This window comes from Pongo pygmaeus, chromosome 23 (assembly GCF_028885625.2).
Source record: "Pongo pygmaeus isolate AG05252 chromosome 23, NHGRI_mPonPyg2-v2.0_pri, whole genome shotgun sequence".
NCBI lineage: Eukaryota > Metazoa > Chordata > Mammalia > Primates > Hominidae > Pongo > Pongo pygmaeus.
The window spans coordinates 27,369,261-27,391,942 of NC_085931.1; the positions used below are offsets into that span (position 1 = coordinate 27,369,261).

The following is a 22,682-nucleotide window of genomic DNA, read 5'->3' on the forward strand; positions in this document are numbered from 1 at the left end:
TCTAGCCTCTAGTGCTTTTTTCCCCACAAGCAAACAAAATTTTCATGGCATGGTTTTTTTATAATGGTAGGTTTCTTAGGAATCCAATTATCACTTTGTAGCAACACAAATAAAACCAATAAAATGTGAAGGCTACATAAACAAAAAATTAAATTTTGTTATATATGTTTGCTTACCTGGAAAGATATAATATTTTATGTCCTTCTCTTTGAAATTTAAAAAAATCAAGGACTGAATAAAACAAGACCTTGAGGGGGGTCACTGCCCCCACTGGCCGTGGGGGCCCCTACCTTGCATGTTCTGCTCTCTGGCTGGCGTGCTGCTGCGAGCAGACACACCCCCGAGGTGCAGGGATGGGCCAGGCGGGCAGCACACAGTGAGACACCGGGGGCTCAGATGTGGGTTCTTGTTCTTGGGGGAGGTGCTGATGGGAGCGGCTGGGCTCAGCTGGAGAAGAGCAGGGGCCGTGACTGGCTGAGGAAATGTTTCCCAGGGAGCCTGTGAATGAAACAGGAAGGAAGGGCATCCTTGTTCCAAAGTGGGCTGCTAGAGGCAGAAACACGTGAAGACAGTGGCGCTAATCCAGCACCAGCACTCTTCCTCTCACATGCCTGCCCCCTCTGTCCTCCCAGAGGAGGGCTGGTGCCTCCTGGCTATCCTGGCTAAGGAGCAGACGCTCTGCCTCTTTCCTACCCTGGAGCAGCCTGGAGGCCTCATAGTGCCCTGGGCCCTGACTGCTCCACTCCCAGACGGTGTGGCTCCCCACAGTCCAGGATTGTGGTCCGGGCCCCCAGGCAAGACAGCCTCTGCAGTGGTGAGTGCCGCCACCTCCCTCCTCCATGGTGGGTTCTCTGTCATGGCCTCCCTCAGAGCTAAGGCTGTCTGGGTGAAGCGAGGCTTGCCAACTGAAGCCGCATTCTTGGAAACCCAGCTTTCCTGCCTGTCCTTCCATGGCATCTCAGACTCTCCTGTGGTGTTGGCAAGGAAGAGAGGTATCATGGACAGGTGGTACTTTGCTGCACCCCAAGCCCAGCACACTGTTCATCTGGCTTGCTCTCCAGGACCTGTCCACACTCCTCAACAGAACCTACAAGGCCTTTCACAGTCTGACCTGTTTCCTGCTTTCCTATACCCACAACCAAGGTATATGGCAGCATCAGCCATCCTGCACACACCGGCCTCTTTCAGGCTTCTTTGCTTTGGCTTATGCTGTTCCTTCTGCCTGGATTTCACTTCTACTCAAACTCACATGCAGACTTTAAGACCCTGCTCAAATATCATATTCTCTCTGAAACTTCAGGGACCGACTTTCTTCTGGGTGTCACAGCACTTGGCCCATGTTCCCATTATATGCATGATCCCATCATAGGCACTTCCTTGCCCAGTCCATGGGTTTTTGAGAACCGCTACTGATGTTGTTACCTCCACGGCCCAAGCATTTACCCAACAGAAGCCAGGTACATAGATAGTTTTTAGTTTGTGTTTGCAGAATAAATAAAAACATATTTTCAGCAATCAAAAACCCCAACAGCAAAACTTCTTGTTCAAAAGAAATGAAGGTCTACAGGTGTAATTTCAAATGATGTGATCGCTAAGTGGGGTTATGTTTGGGTGGTGTTGATGGTGGCTTTCTAAGGGTTCTTCAAGTCATATCAGAGGGGGCAGAGTTCTCCTTCTGCCCCCTGATATCTGGCCTATTTCTGGCTGTGCCACCTCATGGCCTGAGGCAGGAACCCCAGCTGGCTAATGCCCCTGAGTGTCTGCTCGTCTCCAGCTGTTTCTGATGCTAGGCAAGACAAGTTCTGCCAGTGAGCAACAGAAACATCTGGCAGGGCTCTGGGAAAGATGGCTCCACTTACAGCTATGTGCACTCCAAGATGAGCTCCCATGCAGGTCTCCTGGGGAGTGGGATGTCTGCTAACAGAATCAACGGCCTTGTAGCTCCAAAAGACCTGCAAGATGAATGCTCTACCAGTGCAGGAGCAAGGGTCTATGCTAGGGGGCCAATCAGCCACAGCACCAAGGATGAACACAGCTGCTGCCCAGGGAGGGTGCAGCCTGGGAAGCTCTGCTGAGCCTCTGTTCCTGCCATCTTGTTGGATCTGCTTCCTCTGCCTTCAATGGAGCTATTCTTCACGGTTCTGCTCTAGACCCTCCTCAGCCTCACTCTGACTCCGGATACTGCAGGGTGATCCTGTCCTCCCACAGCCCCCAGGACTGCCTAAGTGATGGCAACTCTAAAATCTGAACCTGCAGCTCAGGCCTTTCTGGGGCTCCCTGCTGCAAGGCAGAGACCCCACAAGCACGTGTCCCTGATGCTCCAAGTGAGCCCCTCGCATGCCTGTGTTCCCTCTCAGTGAGGCACATCAGCATGACTGTCCACTGCACTCTCCAAGCCAGAGCCCAGGCATCACTGTGACTCTTCACTCTTTCTCACCAACCATGTCCTGTCCTTACGGCATTGCTCATGGAAAGCTCTTCCACAGTGCCCTGCATCCTTAAGATGACTCACAAAGCACTCTCTCTCTAAGACCATATTTCTGTTTATTTCTTCAACTGGTTTCTTGCCAGTAATTCCTCGTGTTTCAAATGGAATTCTAGTAAAATACCAACCTCTCTCTCATCACCCCATACATTCAGCTCAAAACTCAGCGAGGGCAGAGATTTCATCTCTTTTGAAATGGTTTTGTTCTCAGAATCAAGCCCAGTGTGTAACACAGTAAGTATGTGCTGATCAAACAAAGGACGTAGTATAGTAAGGAACTACTCCCCTGGTGACAGTCAGTGCTCCTCATCGCCCTCCCAATAAAGTCCAGGCTCCTCAGTCTGGTAGGAAAGGCCACTTTTCCACAACCCACTAACCCTGTCCTGTCACCCCATGCATCCTTCATGCCTCCAGTTGTATGTGTGGGCTGTGAGGATGAAAGAGTGACCCACCCTCACCTCCACAGCCCCTGTCTAGCACTCGGGCAGTAGAGTCCTATCCATGACCCAGAGTCCATTTATATGCAGACCTGGGGGTCTATCAGCACCAAGCCACGGCTATAAAACTGGTCAGCTCTCTCAAATGGGCTACAGCTCCAGAAACATCCTTTCAAAGCAGTTCTGGCAATAAACATTGCCTGGAGAGTTCTTAAAATCAGACTGCTGTGTTTTGTCCCAGAGTTTCTGATTCAGTAAGTCCGGAGTGGGGTGCAGACTGACTTACAAGAATGAATTACTTACTGACATTCTTACAAGAATGTGCAGGTCTAACAAGTTCCCAGGTGATGCTGATGCTGATGAGCTAAGAATGGTTTTTACATTTTCAAAGGACTGTAACATTTTAAAAAATAGGAATATAAAATAGAGACTATATGTGGCCTTCAAAATCTAAAATATTTACAGGAAGTATCTGCTGAGCCCTGGACCCTTGCTACTCAAAATGAAGCTTTTCTTTTTCAATTTTATCCTCCCAAAAAAAGTGGGAAAGAGTGGAGCTTCCAAAAGACACTAATGCCTGGGTCTGCCACCCAAGAGATTCCTAGGTAACTCACTTGGCACAGGTCCTTGGCATCAACATTTTAAAAATGTCCCTCCTTAATTCTGATGTGCAACCAGGTTCAAGAATGGCCAATTTAGACCATACACCTGCCTCAGAAAAAAAAAAAAAAAAAAAAGCCTGCTCCTCAACCTTCCTGATGAGTAGAGGATGAGCCTGAACAAATGTGAAGGAGCATTTCTGCAACTTAAAACTCATTTTAAGAAGCTGAACTACTCTTTTGTGAAGGTTATTAAAACCCAAGCGTAAGTCTACATTTGCTCCTCTCACCTGTCCCCTCCTAAGTGATTATAAATCAGTAAGAATCAAAAAGCAACCCCAAACAAACCCACCAAGGGTCAAGTGCAACTGTGCCAGGCGGTCTGAAGTAGGTGGGCCAGAACAGCCAGAGACGGATCAGTAGAGGGCAAAGGAGAGGTCTTCCCTACAGGTGGCTGAGAGGTGACAGGGCAAAGTGCAGAGAGCTCAGGGAAGGGGGAGAGGTGGAGGACTGAGGATGGTAGTGGTATCGAGGTGTCTGAAGAAACACCAAAAATGCCTTTAGCTTCATCACGAGCCCAACACTTCTTGGCAGTGTTGGCAGCTAGAGCTGCCCTCCTTGCTGGAGACTGGAGGGCCTCATCTCAGCCCCTCCTGAGACAGGGCTGTGTGTGCTCCCATACCTGTGCTTTCCTCAACCTGCCTGAAGCCGCAGATCTGACAGATGCTCCGGACCCACTTGTTCATGTCCTCCCTGGTCTCAGCCACCAGGTAAAAGGTACGCTCACTGGTCTTGATGTCAAACATATAGCCCTTCTGAATCTCCTTCTTGTTGAAGTTCAGAGTCACACCAACATCCAGCTGCTCACAGAGGTTCAGGTTGATGGTGCGCAGGGGCTTCTTGGAGCCATCATTCTTGTAGTATTCCAGAACATCTGGGTCACTGCTAGTCTGGCCCCTCCGCAGGATAAACCAGCGTTTCCTCCAGGCCTAAGGAAGGAGTAAGAAGAGGGGAAGCATTCATTTGTTATTACAAAGCTTTTAACAGGTCTGAGACATCACTAAGTTAAGGGTGAGACTTGGACCTGCACTCAGCCTATGTCTCCCTTTCAGATTTCCCCAGAGTTTCAAAGGTGGAGAGTGACTTTGCATTTTACTGCAGCATCTCACTATGTCAACAGTTTCATCACTACAAAATAAGATGTGCATTTCCACACTTTAGAGCAGGAGGTTGGGTGAGGACACTTTATAGCAACAATTTCATTAGGCTAGAACACTGACCTCAATGCATAGCACTTTTAGACAGAGTAGAACTCTCAAAGCCACAACACCTTAGTTTATAGATGGGGACCTCCACTAAGCATGGTGAGTTGAAGCAACAATGTCAGAAGCAGAAGTAGTAGCAGTAAACAAGTAGCAGAAAAACATGTTTCCCAACTTTTAGTAAAATGTGCTTTTTACCATATCATGATGCTTTAGAAGAGTCACAGAGAAACCCTTCTAAAACTTCTCTGAAGCACAGGACTTCAGGATGCTTCCTTTTTAAGGGACACAATCTTACTCTGTCACTCAGGCTGGAGTGCAATGGTGGCACAGTCACAGTTCACTGCAGCCTCTAATTCCTGAGCTTAGGTAATCATCCCACTTCAGCCTCCTAAGTAGCTAGGACTAGAGCATACACCACCATACCTAGCTAATTCTTTAATATATTTTTTTGCAGAGATGGGGTCTCACTATGTTGCCTAGGCTCATCTTCAACTCCTGGCCTCGTGTGATCCTCCTGCTTCCGCCTCCCAAAGCACTGAGAGACCTTTTTTCTATCTTGTTCACCGCTATATCCCTAGTACTTGTAATAGTATTACTGATCAGATAAACTCCTTATACTACTCCATCCCATAGAATTGAATGCATTATTACATTTTCTCTTAGGCTGTCTTCTACCTTCCATCTCTTCAACAAGACTGAATGATCCATGAGCAGACACCACACACAGGGATAAGAGACTACCCATGGTAGAGAACTGTGGATGAGTCTATGCTTCTCCACTGGCTCCAGGTGTGACTTTCCAGTAAGCCATTTACCTCTTTGGAGCTTGTCTCGGCTATTGGAATCACCACCACCACCATCTGCACCAAGTACCTCATAGTTTTATTATGCAAACAAACTCAAACCACTTGGTATACAACCCTGAAGGACTACAGATGCCAAGCACTGGGTTATTATCACAACTCTTTAGAACCCAGGAGAGTCCTACACTCTAGGACTCCTACCACCTTTTCCCACTCACCTTTTATCCCTGTTATTTTCCCCCTTATCAAACTTCCTTTCCATAGCTCTATTATAATCATACCCTTGCATCTTTCTCCATTCCTCTTATTTATCTGGCAAAACCACAGCCCCTGGCTAAGCCTAATGCTTTGTCTATTCCACCTGTTCCCATTCAGCTATGAACAGCTGGAAAGAAATACACAACCATGCTGCCTGGTCTCACTTTAACTTCAAGGGGCCCTCATGTGGCCCAATGTCCTACCATATTTACCTAGTTCATGGTTTTCTCCTAGTGTTTTGCAACAATTTCTCAACTTCTCTCCCTTTAAACTTCCAACGCGCCTATTTCTTTGTTTCTTATTCCATGAGAAAATATAAGCAATGCAAAGAGAATCTGCACCTGATCCGCCTCCACATCCACCAGCCTGCCTGTGCCTATAGCCCTGGACCTTGTCACTGGGGAGCAAAGAGACTTCGTCCATTCTAAGGCCAACTTTCTTGCATTTGTGAACACCCTCTCGCTCACAAACGGACATCACTTCAACAGTTCTCCACCTCTACTAGGATCATTCCCATCAAGACACAAATTTCTCCCATCTTAGAAAAAAAAATTAAAAACTTGGTTTCAGCCCGCATTCTCTTCCAACTATGGCCCAGTTTTTCTACCCTCTTTACCTTAAAACTCTGAGTTAGTGGGTGCAGTGCACCAGCATGGCACATGTATACATATGTAACTAACCTGCACATTGCGCACATGTACCCTAAAACCTAAAGTATAATAATAATAAATTTTAAAAAAAAACTCTGAAGAGTTTCCTCACTGCTAATCTTCATTTCCTCTTCTCCTGTTTTGTGAAATCACTCTAATCAGGCTGTTCCCCTTCTGCACCACTAAAATGACTCATGGAAGGTCCCAAAGACTTCATTGCTGCTATATCAACTCCTGGGCCTCACTTAATCTCCCAGCATAACCCATACCCAATAAGCCTTGGATTGAAAAAGATTGAAGATTGAGGCATAGCCAGACAGGATAGAGCTGAGGGACATAAGAATAAGTGCTACTTATTTACAGTCACCTGAAGTCTTGCTGAGGCTGCTGCCTTCACGATTCTGTGTGCGTGGTGCAGGTGTTATGTATGTACATGTAGTGTGAGCATAGCAGGTGTACTGTTACTACTCTAGCTGGTGTTTACTCTCATATATTGTAAGGGTTTTTATGCTACTGCATTATTCCAATTTTGTGTAAATTATGCAGCTGTATTTCCATATATTAAGTTTATATGTTCACCTTAAATTCTGTGATCTTGCTATATTCACCTAGCTCTGGGAGGGTTTTTTGAAGCAGATTTCTTAGAAGTTCCTGTATATCTAATCATGTCTTTTGAGAATAAAGACAAATTTACTTCATCTTTTACAATCTGTATGACTTTCATTTCTTTTTAATGCTTGTTACACTGACTAGACCCTTTGGTACAACACTGCATAAAAGTCATACGCACAGACATCCTTGCTTTGTTCATGATCTTAGGGTAAAACGTTCAGTATTTTATGATTAAGAATGTTGTTAGCTGTAGGTTTTTCATAGATAGAACTAATTTTCTATGGTTTGTTGAAATTTGGTAAATACTTTTTTGCATCTACTCAGATGATCAGGTGATTTTTCTTCTTTATTCTCTTAATGTGATGAATTGCACTGGCCTGTTTTTAAACGTTAAGCCAACTTTGCATTCATCCTATAAACGCCTTGGTCATAAAGTGGCAGAGCAAGACTTCAAGCCCAGCAGCCTGGTTTCACGGGCTCTGCTTGTTCTCTCACCAATATTGCTTTACGTGTAGAATTTGGGCTGAGGGTAGAGGAGAGGGAACAGTGATCAGGATGACTCTGCAAAGATAGTTGGGCAGATAATGGAATACAGTTTCCCAAATCTGTAAGCAGATCCTTGAAAGCTGTGGATTGCTCAGCTCCAGTCTTCATCCTCCCAACACTTTCTTCCAGTGCCTGTAATTTACTGGAAATCCTTCTGCATCCATGTTGTGTATCAATATCATTACACTCCCTAGAAGCATACTGCTGAAGTATTTCTTTTAGCATTTCTCATAGTGTGGGTTGTCTGGTAACATATTGTCTTAGTTTACTGTGTTGTTGTTTTCTATCTGATGCTGTGACAGTGTGTTTCTTTGGCCTTCATATTTTAAAACAGAGTTTTCCACTGGACAGAGAATCTAGGATGATGGCACCACAGACTGTGTCATGGCCTGTGTTCTCCACGTCTTCATTTCCTCACCTGAGAAATGAGGACAATACTGTGCCTATGCTATCAGGCTGTTCTACGGATATGAAGTGACTCAGATAAAAGCCTTGGTACTGTGCCTTACACCTAGCAAGTATTCAATGAACACTTAAAGAAAAACAAATGCATGCCTACAGTGATCAGATTCTGTTAGGCAGACTATATATAAGATAAAAGCCACAGCTCATGGTTTCCAGGAGCCTGAAATATTTCTTTTAGCATTTCTTATATTGCATGCTTTCTGATAACACCCTTCTTAGCTTTTTAAAAAATGTGACAATGTTTTTATAGTGTCTTCACTTAAAAAGAAAATTGCACTGAGTGTAGAACCTCAGATGATGGTTTTCTTCCTCCAGGGTGTTGACACATCAGTGCACTGTCTTCTGGCCTCCGCTGTTTCTGATAAAAGCTGGCTGTCATTCTGGTACAGTGCGTATTACCCCCTTGGCTGCTTTTTTTATTTTTAGACAGAGTCTTGCTCTGTTGCCCATGCTGGAGTGCAGTGGTGCAATCTTGGCTCACTGCAACCTCCACCTCCCAGGCTCAAGCGATTCTCCTGCCTTGTTTTCCTTATCTTTGTCTTTAGTGATTTGATCATGATGAACTTAAGTACATTCTCCTTTGTGTTTATCCTGCTTGGAATTAGCTGAACTTCTAGGAGCTGTGGACTACTGTTTATGACCAAATTTGGCAAAACTTCAGCTAAAATTTCTTCAAGTATTTTTTCTCTCCTCTCCCTCCTCCTTCTGGAACTTCAGTTATACATATGTTCAATTTCATGATACCACCTCACAAAGTGCCTATTCATCTTTCAATTCGGTTTTTTTCAAGCAGAATAAATAGCATGAAATAAGACAACAGAAATATACCCAAGAATGTCAGTAATTACATATCCAAATATGACAGTAATCACAGCAGTTTGGGGGAGACTGCTAGATGACCCAGGCAAGGAAGGTCTCTCTGAGGTAGTGACATTTTATAATAGCAATCACTTCTACAGAGCCTTACTACACACTGAGCACCATTCTAAATGCTAAATATGTGTGTGTATGTACACATATATACGCATTTATTTAATCCTCACAACAACCTAGTCAAATAGATACTACAACTCCAATGAACAGTTTAAGAATTGGGATGCAGAGAAGTAACTTGCTCAAAGTCACAGAGCCAGTGAGTGGTAGAGCCAAAATTTGAAGCCAGAGCACATGCTCTCAATCACCTTACAACACTGCTTGAAAATACCAGCCGATACTAGAAGAATGAGAAGGAGCCAGGCATGTGAAAGTGGTGGAGGAAGCTGCTGTGTCCCAGCAAGAGGGAACTGCAAGTGCAAAGGCCCTAAGCGGGGAAGAACTTGGCTCTTTCCAGTGAGAGATGGGACAGTGTGGCATGGGAAATTTGGAAGGTAGCACATGCCACACCAAGCAGTTTATTTGATGGCTAACTCTACCTCAGGGACTGAGCTCAATGCCTTGCATCAACCTTACATTATACAATTTCTTAATACAACAGTCACCTGTGATACGTATTATTTGCCCCCCACATTTTGTACAAAGTGAAGCTTCATTCACTAAGTAAATCTGCCTATGATACACAGCTATTAGGTAGAGCCACAACTCAAACCAGGTGGGACTGCCTGCAAAATTCAGGCCACAACCACACATGACATCAGGTCAAGCTAAATACAATCATTTGACCAAGAATCATCTCCACCTCCCTAGAGAAGCACCTGGCTATGAACAGAAGATGCACCCAGACTTCTAAGAGACTCTTCTGAATAAGGTGACTGTAAGGGAAATGCTTTGTGCTATGGGACTTCAGATCAGGGTTACCTTTATTCTGAACTCAGCTTTGTCCCAGAAAGCCAGAGTTTCTTGTTAATTTCTTCCTTTGTCTAGTAGCTCTTGGTTCTAAAACTGCATCTGTATTTCAGATTTATGTCAATATTTAATATATTTAATATTTATTTATTTATATTTATTATTTATATAATTATATATAAATAAGATATTTATATTTATAAATATATAAATATTTAATATTTATATATTTTATATATATTTATATATTTTTATATTTTTATATTTAATATATTTATATAAATACATAATATATAAATATTTATTTTTATTTATATTTATATCTATATAAATATATTTAATATTTACTGCTGCTGGAGTTGCCTCCTTTCAGGGCCTCAGTTGAGCCCTGGTACCCTGTGTTGACCTGTGGTGTTTGTCTCTACATCAGGCCAGCAGAATGCAGTCTAATGGCTAAGGATCCTCATAAAAAGGGACAATGGCCAGCCGAAGGTAAAAACAGAGAAAGAGGTCACTGGGAAGTTTGAACATGGTGCAGAACCCACCATAGCACAGCAAAGCTGCTATAGCCAGACTGCCTCTCTAGATTCTGCCTCTCTGGGCAGGGTATCTCTGAAAGAAAGGCAGCACAGAGCACCTGGAGGAAGGGGTAGCTGTGGGCGCAGCTTCAGCAGACTTAAACGTTCTGCCTGTGGCTTTGAAGAGCACAGTGTATCTCCCAGCACAGCACCTGAGCTCTGCTAAGGGACAGACTGCCTCCTCAAGTGGGTCCCTGACTCCTGTCCCTCCTGACTAGGAGCTATCTCCCAGCAGGGGTTGACAGACAACTCATACAGGAGAGCTCCAGCTGGCATCTGGAGGGTGCCCCTCTGGGACGAAGCTTCCAGAGGAAGGAGCAGGCAGCAATCTTTGCTGTTCTGCAGCCTCCACTGGTGATACCCAGGCAAACAGCGTCTGGAGTGGACTTCCAGCAAACTCCAGCAGACCTGCAGAAGAGGAGCCTGACTGTCAGAAGGAAAACTAACAAACAGAAAGCAATAGCACCAACATCAACAAAAAGGACACCCACGCAAAAACCCCAACCAAAGATCACCCACATCAAAGACCAAAAATAGACAAATTCACGAAAATGAGGAAAAACCGCGGCAAAAAGGCTGAAAATTCCAAAATCCAGAATGCCTCTTCTCCTCCAAAAGATCACAACTCCTTGCCAGCAAGGGAACAAAATTGGATGGAGAATGAGTTTGACGAACTGACAGAAGTAGGCTTCAGAAGGTGGGTAAAAACAAACTCCTCCGAGCTAAAGGAGCATGTTCTAACCCAATGCAAGGAAGCTAAGAACCTTGATAAATGGTTACAGGAACTGCTAACTAGGATAACCAGTTTAGAGAAGAACATAAATAACTTCATGAAGCTGAAAGAGACAGTATGAGAACTTCGTGAAAAATAAACAGGTATCAATAGCCGAATTGATCAAGCGGATCAGAGACTGAAGATTAACTTAATGAAATAAAACATGAAGACAAGATTAGAGAAAAAAAACTTAAGGAATGAACAAAGCCTCAAAGAAATATGGGACTATGTGAAAGGTCAAATCTATGTTTGATTGGTATATGTGAAAATGACAGGGAGAATGGAACCAAATCGGAAAAACATTCTTAAGGATATTATCCAGGAGAACTTCCCCAACCTAGCAAGACAAGCCAACATTCAAATTCAAGAAATACAAAGACCACCACCATGATACTCCTCAAGAAGAGCAACCCCAAGACACATAATTGTCAGATTCACAAAGGTTGAAATGAAGGAAAAAAATGGTAAGGGACGCCAGAGAGAAAGGTTGGGCTGCCCACAAAGAGAAGCCCATCAGACTAAGAGCAGATCTCTCTGCAGAAACCCTACAAGCCAGAAGAGAGCGAGGGCCAATATTCAACATTCTTTTTTTTATTATTATTATACTTTAAGTTCTATGGTACATGTGCAAAACGTGCAGGTTTGTTACATACGTAAACATGTGCCATGTTGTGCGCTGCATCTGTTAACTCACCATTTACATTATGTGTATCTCCTAACGCTATCCCTCCCCCCTCCCCCCACCCCACAACAGGCCCCGGTGTGTGATGTTCCCCACCCTGTGTCCAAGTGTTCTCATTGTTCAATTCCCACCTATGAGTGAGAACATGCGGTGTTTGGTTTTCTCTCCTTGCAATAGTTTGCTGAGAATGATGGATTCCAGCTTCATCCATGGCCCTACAAAGGACATGAACTCATCATTTTTATGGCTGCATAGTATTCCATGGTGTATATGTGCCACATTTTCTTAATCCAGTCTATCATTGATGGACATTTGGGTTGGTTCTAAGTCTTTGCTATTGTGAATAGTGCCGCAATAAACATACGTGTGCATGTGTCTTTATAGCAGCATGATTTACAATCCTTTGGGTACATGCCAAGTAATGGGATGGCTGGGTCAAATGGTATTTCTAGTTCTAGATCCTTGAGGAATTGCCACACTGTCTTCCACAATGGTTGAACTAGTTTACAGTCCCACCAACAGTGTAAAAGTGTTCCTATTTCTCCACATCCTCTCCAGCATCTGTTGTTTCCTGACTTTTTAACCCATTAGATTGCCATTCTAACGGGTATGAGATGGTATCTCCTTGTGGTTTTGATTTGCATTTCTCTGATGGCCAGTGATGATGAGCATTTTTTCATGTGTCTGTTGGCTGCATAAATGTCTTCTTCTGATAAGTGTCTGTTCATATCCTTTGCCCACTTTTTGACGGGGTTGATTTTTTCTTGTAAATTTGTTTAAGTTCTTTGTAGATTCTGGATATTAGCCCTTTGTCAGATGGGTAGATTGTAAAAATTTTCTCCCATTCTGTAGGTTGCCTGTTCACTCTGATGGTAGTTTCTTTTGCTGTGCAGAAGCTCTTTAGTTCAATTAGATCCAATTTGTCAATTTTGGCTTTTGTTGTCATTACTTTTGGTGTTTTAGTCATGAAGTCCTTGCCCTTGCCCATGCCTATGTCCTGAATGGTATTACCTAGGTTTTCTTCTAGGGTTTTTATGGTTTTAGGTCTAACATTTAAGTTTTTAATCCATCTTGAATTAACTTTTTGTATAAGATATAAGGAAGGGATCTAGTTTCAGCTTTCTACATACGGCTAGCCAGTTTTCCCAGCACCATTTATTAAATACGGAATCCTTTCCCCATTTCTTGTTTTTGTCAGGTTTGTCAAAGATCAGATGGTTGTAGATGTGTGGTATTATTTCTGAGGGCTCTGTTCTGTTCCATTGGTCTATATCTCTGTTTTGGTACCCGTACCATGCTGTTTTGGTTATTGTAGCCTTGTAGTATAGTTTGAAGTCAGGTAGCGTGATGCCTCCAGCTTTGTTCTTTTGGCTTAGGACTGTCTTGGCAATGTGGGCTCTTTTCTGGTTCCATATGAACTTTAAAGTAGTTTTTTCCACTTCTGTGAAGAAAGTCATCGGTAGCTTGATGGGGATGGCATTGAATCTATAAATTACCTTGGGCAGTGTGGCCATTTTCACGATATTGATTCTTCCTACCCATGAGCATGGAACGTTCTTCCATTTGTTTGTGTCCTCTTTTATTTCATTGAGTAGTGGTTTGTAGTTCTCCTGGAAGAGGTCCTTCCCATCCCTTGTAAGTTGGATTCCTAGGTATTTTATTCCCTTTGAAGCAATTGTGAATGGGAGTTCACTCTTGATTTGGCTCTCTGTTTGTCTGTTATTGGTGGATAGGAATGTTTGTGATTTTTGCACATTGATTTTGTATCCTGAGACTTGGCTGAAGTTGCTTATCAGCTTAAGGAGATTTGGGGCTGAGACGATGGGGTTTTCTAAATATACAGTCATGTCATCTGCAAACAGGGAAAATTTGACTTCCTCTTTTCCTAACTGAATACCATTTATTTCTTTCTCTTGCCTGATTGTGCTGGCCAGAACTTCCAACACTATTCAACCTATGCTGAATAGGAGTGGTGAAAGAGGGCATCCCTGTCTTGTGCCAGTTTTCAAAGGGAATGCTTCCAGTTTTTGCTCATTCAGCATGATATTGGCTGTCGGTTTGTCATAAATAGCTCTTATTAATTTGAGATACGTCCCATCAATACCTAGTTCATTGAGAGTTTTTAGCAAGAAGGGCTGTTGAATTTTGTCGAAGGCCTTTTCTGCATCTATTGAGATAATCACGTGGTTTTTGTCTTTGGTTCTGTTTACATGATGGATTACGTTTATTGATTTGCATATGTTGAATCAGCCTTGCATCCCAGGGATGAAGCCAACTTGATCTTGGTGGATAAGCATTTTGATGTGCTGCTGGGTTCGGTTTGCCAGTATTTTATTGAGGATTTTTGCATCGATGTTCATCAGGGATATTGGTCTAAAATTCTCTTTTTTTGTTGTGTCTCTGTCAGGCTTTGGTAACATGATGATGTTGGCTTCATAAAACGAATTAGGAAGGATTCCCTCTTTTTCTATTGATTGGAATAGTTTCAGAAGGAATGGTACCAGCTCCTCTTTGTACCTCTGGTAGAATTCGGCTGTGAATCCATCTGGTCCTGGACTTTCTTTGGTTGGTAGGCTATTAACTATTGCCTCAATTTCAGAACCTGTTATTGGTCTATTCAGAGATTCAACCTCTTCCTGGTTTAGTCTTGGGAGGGTGTATGTGTCCAGGAATTTATCCATTTCTTCTAGATTTTCTAGTTTATTTGCATAAAGGTGTTTATAGTATTCTCTGGAGTTAGTCTGTATTTCTGTGGGATCGGTGGTGATATCCCCTTTATCATTTTTTATTGCATCTATTTGATTCTTCTCTCTTTTCTTCTTCATTAGTCTTGCTAGAGGTCTATCAATTCTGTTGATCTTTCAAAAAACCAGCTCCTGGATTCATTGATTTTTTGAAGCATTTTTTGTGTCTCTATCTCCTTCAGTTCTGCTCTGATCTTAGTTATTTCTTGCCTTCTGCTAGCTTTTGAATGTGTTTGCTCTTGCTTCTCTAGTTCCTTTAGTTGTGATGTTAGGGTGTCAATTTTAGATCTTTCTCTTTTAGAGCTTTCTCTTGTAGACATTTAGGGCTATAAATTTCCCTCTACACACTGCTTTAAATGTGTTCCAGAGATTCTGGTATGTTGTGTCTTTGTTCTCATTGGTTTCAAAGAACATCTTTATTTCTGCCTTCTTTTCGTTATGTACCCAGTAGTCATTCAGGAGCAGGTTGTTCAGTTTCCATGTAGTTGAGCAGGTCTGAGTGAGTTTCTTAACCCTGAGTTCTAGTTTGATTGCACTGTGGTCTGAGACATGGTTTGTTATCATTTCTGTTCTTCTACATTTGCTGAGGAGTGCTTTACTTCTAACTGTGTGGTCAATTTTGGAATAAGTGTGATGTGGTGCTGAGAACAATGTATATTCTGTTGATTTGGGGTAGAGAGTTGTGTAGATGTCTATTAGGTCCGCTTGGTGTAGAGCTGAGTTCAATTCCTGGATATCTTTGTTAACTTTCTGTCTCGTTGATCTGTGTTGACAGTGGGGTGTTAAAGTTTCCCATTATTATTATGTGGGAGTCTAAGTCTCTTTCTAGGTCTCTAAGTATTGGCTTTATGAATCTGGGTGCTCCTGTATTGGGTGCACATATATTTAGGATAGTTAGCTCTTCTTGTTGAATTGATCCCTTTACCATTATGTAATGGCCTTGTCTCTTTTGATCTTTGTTGGTTTAAAGTCTGTCTTATCAGAGACTAGGAACGCAGCCTCTGCTTTTTTTTGTTTTCTATTTGTTTCATAGATCTTCCTCCATCCCTTTATTTTGAGCCTATGTGTGTCTCTGCACGTGAGATGTGTCTCCTGAAAACAGCACACTGATGGGTCTTGACTCTTTATCCAATTTGCCAGTCTGTGTCTTTTAATTGGAGCATTTAGTCCATTTACATTTCAGGTTAATATTGTTATGTGTGAATTTGATCCTGTCATTATGATGTTAGCTGGTTATTTTGCTCGGTAGTTGATGCAGCATCTTCCTAGCATCAATGGTCTTTACAATTGGGGATGTTTTTGCAGTGGCCCTGCAGCTGTCCTTTCCATGTCTAGTGCTTCCTTCAGGAGCTCTTGTAAGGCAGGCCTGGTGGTGACAAAATCGCTCAGCATCTGTTTGTCTGTAAAAGATTTTACTTCTCCTTCACTTATGAAGCTTAGTTTGGCTGCATATGAAACTCTGGGTTGAAAATTCTTTTCTTTAAGAATGTTGAACATTGGCCCCCACTCTCTTCTGGCTTGTAGAGTTTCTGCCGAGAGATCAGCTGTTAGTCTGATGGGCTTCCCTTTGTGGGTAACCCAACCTTTCTCTCTGGCTGACCTCAACATTTTTTCCTTCATTTCAACTTTGGTGAATCTGACAATTATGTGTCTTGGAGTTGCTCTTCTCGAAGATTATCTTTGCGGCATTCTCTATATTTCCTGAATTTGAATTTTGGCCTGCCTTGCTAGGTTGGGGAAGTTCTCCTGGATAATATCCTGCAGAGTGTTTTCCAACTTGGTTCCATTCTCCCCATCACTTTCAGGTACACCAATCAGACATAGATTTGGTCTTTTCACATAGTTCCATATTTCTTGGATGCTTTGTTCGTTTCTTTTTACTCTTTTTTCTCTAAACTTCTCTTCTCGCTTCATTTCATTCATTTGATCTTCAATCACTGATACCCTTTCTTCCACTTCATCAAATAGGCTACTGAAGCTTGTGCATGTGTCATGTAGTTCTCGTGCCATGATTTTCAGCTCCATCAGGTCATTTAAGGACTTCTCTATACTGTTTATTCTAGTTAGCCATTTGCCTAATCTTTTTTCAAGGTTTTCAGCTTTTTTGCAATGGGTTCAAATATCCTCCTTTAGCTCGGAGAAGTTCGTTATTACCGATTGTCTGAAGCCTTCTTCTGTCAACTCGTCAAAGTCATTCTGCATCCAGCTTTGCTCCATTGCTGTAGAGGAGCTGCTTTCCTTTGGAGGAGAAGAGACGCTCTGATTTTCAGAATTTTCAGCTTTTCCCTGCCCCTAGAGGTGGAGTCTACAGAGGCAGGCAGGCCTCCTTGAATTGAGGTGGGTTCCACCCAGTTCGAGCTTCCAGGCCTCTTTGTTTACCTATTCAAGCCTCAGCAATGGCGGGCGCCCCTCCCCCAGCCTGGCTGCTGCCTCGCAGTTTGATCTCAGACTGCTGTGCTAGCAGTGAGCGAGGCTCTGTAGGCATGGGACCCTCCAAGCCAGGCGCGGGATATAATCTCCTGGTGTGTCGTTTGCTAAGGCCATTGGAAAAGTGCAGTATTAGGGTGGGAGTGTCCCGATTTTCCAGGTACCATCTGTCACGGCTTCCCTTTGCCAGAAAAGGGAATTCCTGATTCCTTGTGCTTCCCGGGTGAGGCAATGCCCTACCCTGCTCCATGGGCTGCACCCACTATCTGACAAGCCCCTGTGAGATGAACCCGGTGCCTCAGTTGGAAATGCAGAAATCACCCATCTTCTGCATCGCTCATGCTGGGAGCTGCAGACTGGAGCTGTTCCTATTTGGCCATCTTGGAACCTCCGTTTTCAACATTCTTAAAGAAAAGAATTTTCAACCCAGAATTTCATATCCAGCCAAACAAAGGTTCATAAGCGAAGGAGAAATAAAATCCTTTATAGGCCAGCAAATGCTAAGGGATTCTGTCACCACCAGGCCTGCCTTACAAGAGCTCCTGAAGAAGCACTAAATATGCAAAGGAAAAACTGGTACCAGCAACTGCAAAAACATACCAAAATGTAAAGACCACCGACATGATGAAGATACTGCACCAACAGGCAAAATAACCAGCTAGCATCATTATGACAGAATCAAATTCACACATAACTATATTAACCTTATGTCTTCACTCATAGGTGGGAATTGAACAATGAGAACACATGGTCACAGGAAGGGGAACATCACACACCAGGGCCTGTTTTTGGTGGGGGAAAGGGGAGGGATAGCATTAGGAGATATACCTAATGTTAAATGACAAGTTAATGGGTGCAGCACACAAACATGGCACATGTATACATATGTAACAGACCTGCATGTTGTGCACATGTACCCTAAAACTTAAAGTATAATTTAGAAAAAATTAACCTTAAATGTAAATGGGCTAAATGCCCCAATTAAAAGACACAGACTGGCAAATTGGATAGAGTCAAGATGCATCAGTATGCTGTATTCAGGAGACTCATCTGATGTGCAAAGACACACATAGGCTCAAAATAAAGGGATGGAAGAATATTTACCAAGCAAATGGAAACCAAAGAAAGCAGGGTTTGCAATCCTAGTCTCTGATAAAACACACTTTAAACCAACAAACATCAAAAAAGAAAAGAAGGGCATTAAATAATGGTAAAGGGATCAATGCAACAAGAAGAGCTAACTACCCTAACATTATATGCACCCAAGACAGGGGCACCCAGATTCATAAAGCAAGTTCTTAGAAACCTAGAAAGAGACTTGGACTCCCACACAGTAATAGTGGGAGACTTTAACACCCCACTGTCAATATTAGGCAAATCAACAAGACAGAAATGAAACAAGTATATTCAGAACTTAAACTCAGCTCTGGACCAAGTGGACCTAAAAGACATCTACAGAGCTCCCCACCCCAAATCAACAGAATATACATTCTTCTAAGCACCACATAGCACTCACTTATTCTAAAATTGACTACATAATTGGAAGTAAAACACTCCTCAGCAAATGTAAATGAATGGAAATCGTAACAGTCTCTTAGATCCCAGTGCAATCAAATTAGAACTCAGGATTAAGAAACTCACTCAAAAATGCACAACTACATGGATACTGAAAAACCTGCTCCTGAATGATTACTGGGTAAATAATAAAGTCAAGGCAGAAATAAAGATTTTTTTTAAAACCAATGAAAACAAAGACACAATGTACCACAATCTCTGGGACACAGCTAAAGCAGTGTTTAGACGGAAATGTATAGCACTAAATGCCCACAAGAGAAAGCAGGAAAGATCTAAAATCGACACCCTAACATCAAAATTAAAAGAACTAGAGAAGCAAGAGCAAACAAATTCAAAAGCTAGCAGAAAACAAACTAAGATCAGAGCAGAGCTAAAGGAGATAGTGACACAAAAAAACCCTTCAAAAAATCAGTAAGTTTAAGAGCTGTTTTTTAAAAAATTAGATAGACCACTAGCCAGACTAATAAAGAATCAAATGCACACAACAAAAAAGAATCAAATAGACACAACAAAAAATGATAGAGAGGTATCACCACTGATCCCACAGAAATACAAACTACCATCAGAGAATACTGTAAACACCTCTATGCAAATAAACTAGGAAATTAATAAGAAATGAATAAATTCCTGGACACATACACCCTCCCAAGACTAAACCAGGAGAAAGTCAAATCTCTGAATAGACCAATAATAAATTCTGAAATTGAGGCAGTAATTAACAGCCTGTCAACAACAACAAAAAAAGCCCAGGACCAGACCAATTCACAGCCGATTTCTACCAGAGGTACAAAAACGAGCTGGTACCATTCCTTCTGAAACTATTCCAAACAATGCAAAAAGAGGGACTCCTCCCTAACTCATTTTATGAGGCCAGCATCATCCTGATACAAAACCCTAGCAGAGACACAACAAAAAAAGAAAATTTCAGGCCAATATCCCTAATGAACATCAATGCAAAAACCCTCAATAAAACACTGGCAATCCAAACCCAGGCACATCAAAAAGCTTATAGATCACGATCAAGTGAACTTCATTCCTGGGATGCAAGGCTGGTTCAACATATGCAAATCAATAACTGTAATCCATCACACAAAAAGAACCAATGACAAAAACCACATGATTATCTCAATAGATGCAGAAAAGGCCTTCGATAAAATTCAACACTCCGTTCATGCTAAAAACTCTCAATAAACTAAGTATTGATGGAACGTATCTCAAAATAATAAGTTATTTATGACAAACAATCAATAAATGCAATCTGTCACATAAAAAGAACCAATGACAAAAACCACATGATTATCTCAATAGATGCAGAACAGGCCTTCGATAAAATTCAACACCCCTTCGTGCTAAAAACTCTCAATTAACTAAGTATTGATGGAACATATCTCAAAATAGTAAGTTATTTATGACAAACCCACAGCTAATATCATACTGAATGGGCAAAAGCTAGAAGGATTCCCTTTGAAAACTGGCACAAGACAAGGATGCCCTCTCTCACCACTCCTATTCAACATAGTATTGGAAGTTCTGGCCAGGATAATCAGGCAAGAGAAAGAAATAAAAGGTATTCAAACAGGAAAAGAGGAAGTTAAATTGTCTCTGTTTGCAGATGACATGATTCTATATTTAGAAAACCCCATCGTCTCAGCCCAAAAACTCCTTAAGCTGATAAGCAACTTCAGTAAAGTCTCAGGATACAAAATCCATGTGCAAAAATCACAAGCATTCCTATACACCAATAACAGACAAATAGAGAGCAAAATCATGAGTGAACTCCCATTCACAATTGCTACCAAAAGAATAAAATACCTAGGAATACAACCTACAAGAGATGTGAAGGACTTCTTCAAGGAGAACTACAAACCACTGCTCAAGGAAATAAGAGAGGACACAAACAAATGGAAAAACATTCCATGCTCATGGATAGGAAGAATCAATATTGTGAAAACGGCCATACTGCCCAAAGTAATTTACAGATTCAATGCTATTCCAATCAAGCTACCATTGACTTTCTTCACAGAATTAGAAAAATCCACTTTAAATTTCATATGGAACCAAAAAAAGAGCCTGCATTGCCAAGACAATCCTAAGCAAAAATAACAAAGCTGGAGGCATCACGCTACCCAACTTCAAACTGTACAACAAGGTTACAGTAACCAAAACAACACGGTACTGGTACCAAGACGGATATATAGACCAATGGAACAGAACAGAGGCCTCAGAAATAACACCATACATCTACAACCATCTGATCTTTGACAAACCTGACAAAAACTAGCAATGGGGAAAGGATTCCCTATTTAATAAATGATGTTGGGAAAACTGGCTAGCCATGTGCAGAAAACTGAAAGTAGACCCTTTCCTTACATCTTATACAAAAATTAACTCAGTTCTGAAGGAGGTCGGGGTCAAAATGGATTAAAGACTTAAACATAAGACCTAAAACCATAGAAACCTTAGAAGAAAACCTAGGCAATATCATTCAGGACATAGGCATGGGCAAAGACTTCATAACTAAAACACCAAAAGCAATGGTAACAAAAGCCAAAATTGACAAATGGGATCTAATTAAACTAAAGAGCTTCTGCACAGCAAAAGAAACTATCATCAGAGTGAACAGGCAACCTATCGAATGGGAGAAATTTTTTCCAATCTATCCATCTGACAAAGGGCTAACATCCAGAATCTATAAGGAATTTAAACAAATTTACAAGAAAAAAACAACAACACTATCAAAAAGTGGGCAAAGGATATGAACAGACACTTATCAGAAGAAGATATGTGGCCAAAAAACATGAAAAAATGCTCATCATCACTGGTCACTAAAGAAATGCAACGAGATACCATCTCATGCCAGTTAGAATGGCCATCATTAAAAAGTCACGAAACAACAGATGCTGGAGAGGATGTGGAGAAATAGGAATGCTTTTACACTGTTGGTTGGAGTGTAAATTAGTTCAACCATTGTGAAAGACAGTGTGGCAACTCCTCAAGGATCTAGAACTAGAAATACCATTTGACCCAGCAATCCCATTACTGGGTATATACCCAAAGGATTATAAATCATTCTACTATAAAGACAAGTGCACCCATATGTTTATTGCAGCACTATTCACAACAGCAAAGACTTGGAACCAACCCAAATTGTCCATCAATAATAGACTGGATAAAGAAAATGTGGCACATATACAGTATGGAATACTACGCAGCCATAAAAAAGAATGAGCTCATGTCCTTTGCAGGGACATGAGCAAACTTACACTGGAACAGAAAACCAAACACCGCATGTTCTCACTCATAAGTGGCAGCTGAACAATGAGAACATATGGGCACAGGGAGACGAACATCACACAATGTGGCCTATTGGGGTTGGGGGGCAAGGGGAGGGATAGCATTAGGAGAAATACCTAATGTGGATGATGGGTTGATGGGTGCAGCAAACCACCATGACATGTGTATATGTATGTAACAAACCTCCACGTTCTGCACATGTATCCCAGAACTTAAAGTATAATAAAAAATTGAAAAAACAAATGGAGAAAGACAAGAACGCAGAATTGATCATACCGCATACCTCAGGGAAGCAGAGGAAAGGGAAGATGACTATAGGATGAGCTTATTCTGGAATAGATTCTTGAAGGGCTGGTCCTGGGGCTAAGGAACAGGAGAGAAAAGCCTCTTCTATGTACCTTGGTATAATCATTCTGACTCCTAACAATTACTGTTTCCTCAGTAAAATTGTTGAAATTTAGAACAACACTCTTCAAATCAGCCACTAGGAGGAAGGGCAACCAATCTTCTTTTTTTCTAAATCGTTTAGCCACATGAATTAATATATAGAAAACTACACTGCAGTGCACACTGTCCCTCCGCAGGCGTGGTGGCATGGAAGGACGCGAACGACCCCAGGAGTGGCGGGCGAGGAGGGAAGGGGAGCGGGTGCGAGGTGCCCGCGTTTTCTTGGGGCCCGGGAGGGAAGGGGAGAGGGTGTGAGGT

General features: G+C 42.1%; 1 protein-coding gene across 1 annotated transcript in view; it reads right to left on the reverse strand.

Moving 5' to 3' along the window:
- GAB4 (GRB2 associated binding protein family member 4) overlaps positions 1–22,682 on the reverse strand; it is a 60,051-nt gene that overhangs the window by 33,370 nt on the left and 3,999 nt on the right. The window contains exons 4-5 of the mRNA XM_063663362.1: positions 4,204–4,510; positions 291–498 (exon numbers count right to left, since the gene is read on the reverse strand). Of these exons, the coding sequence (XP_063519432.1) occupies positions 291–498; positions 4,204–4,510 (515 nt within the window). The remainder of the gene's footprint in view (positions 1–290; positions 499–4,203; positions 4,511–22,682) is intronic.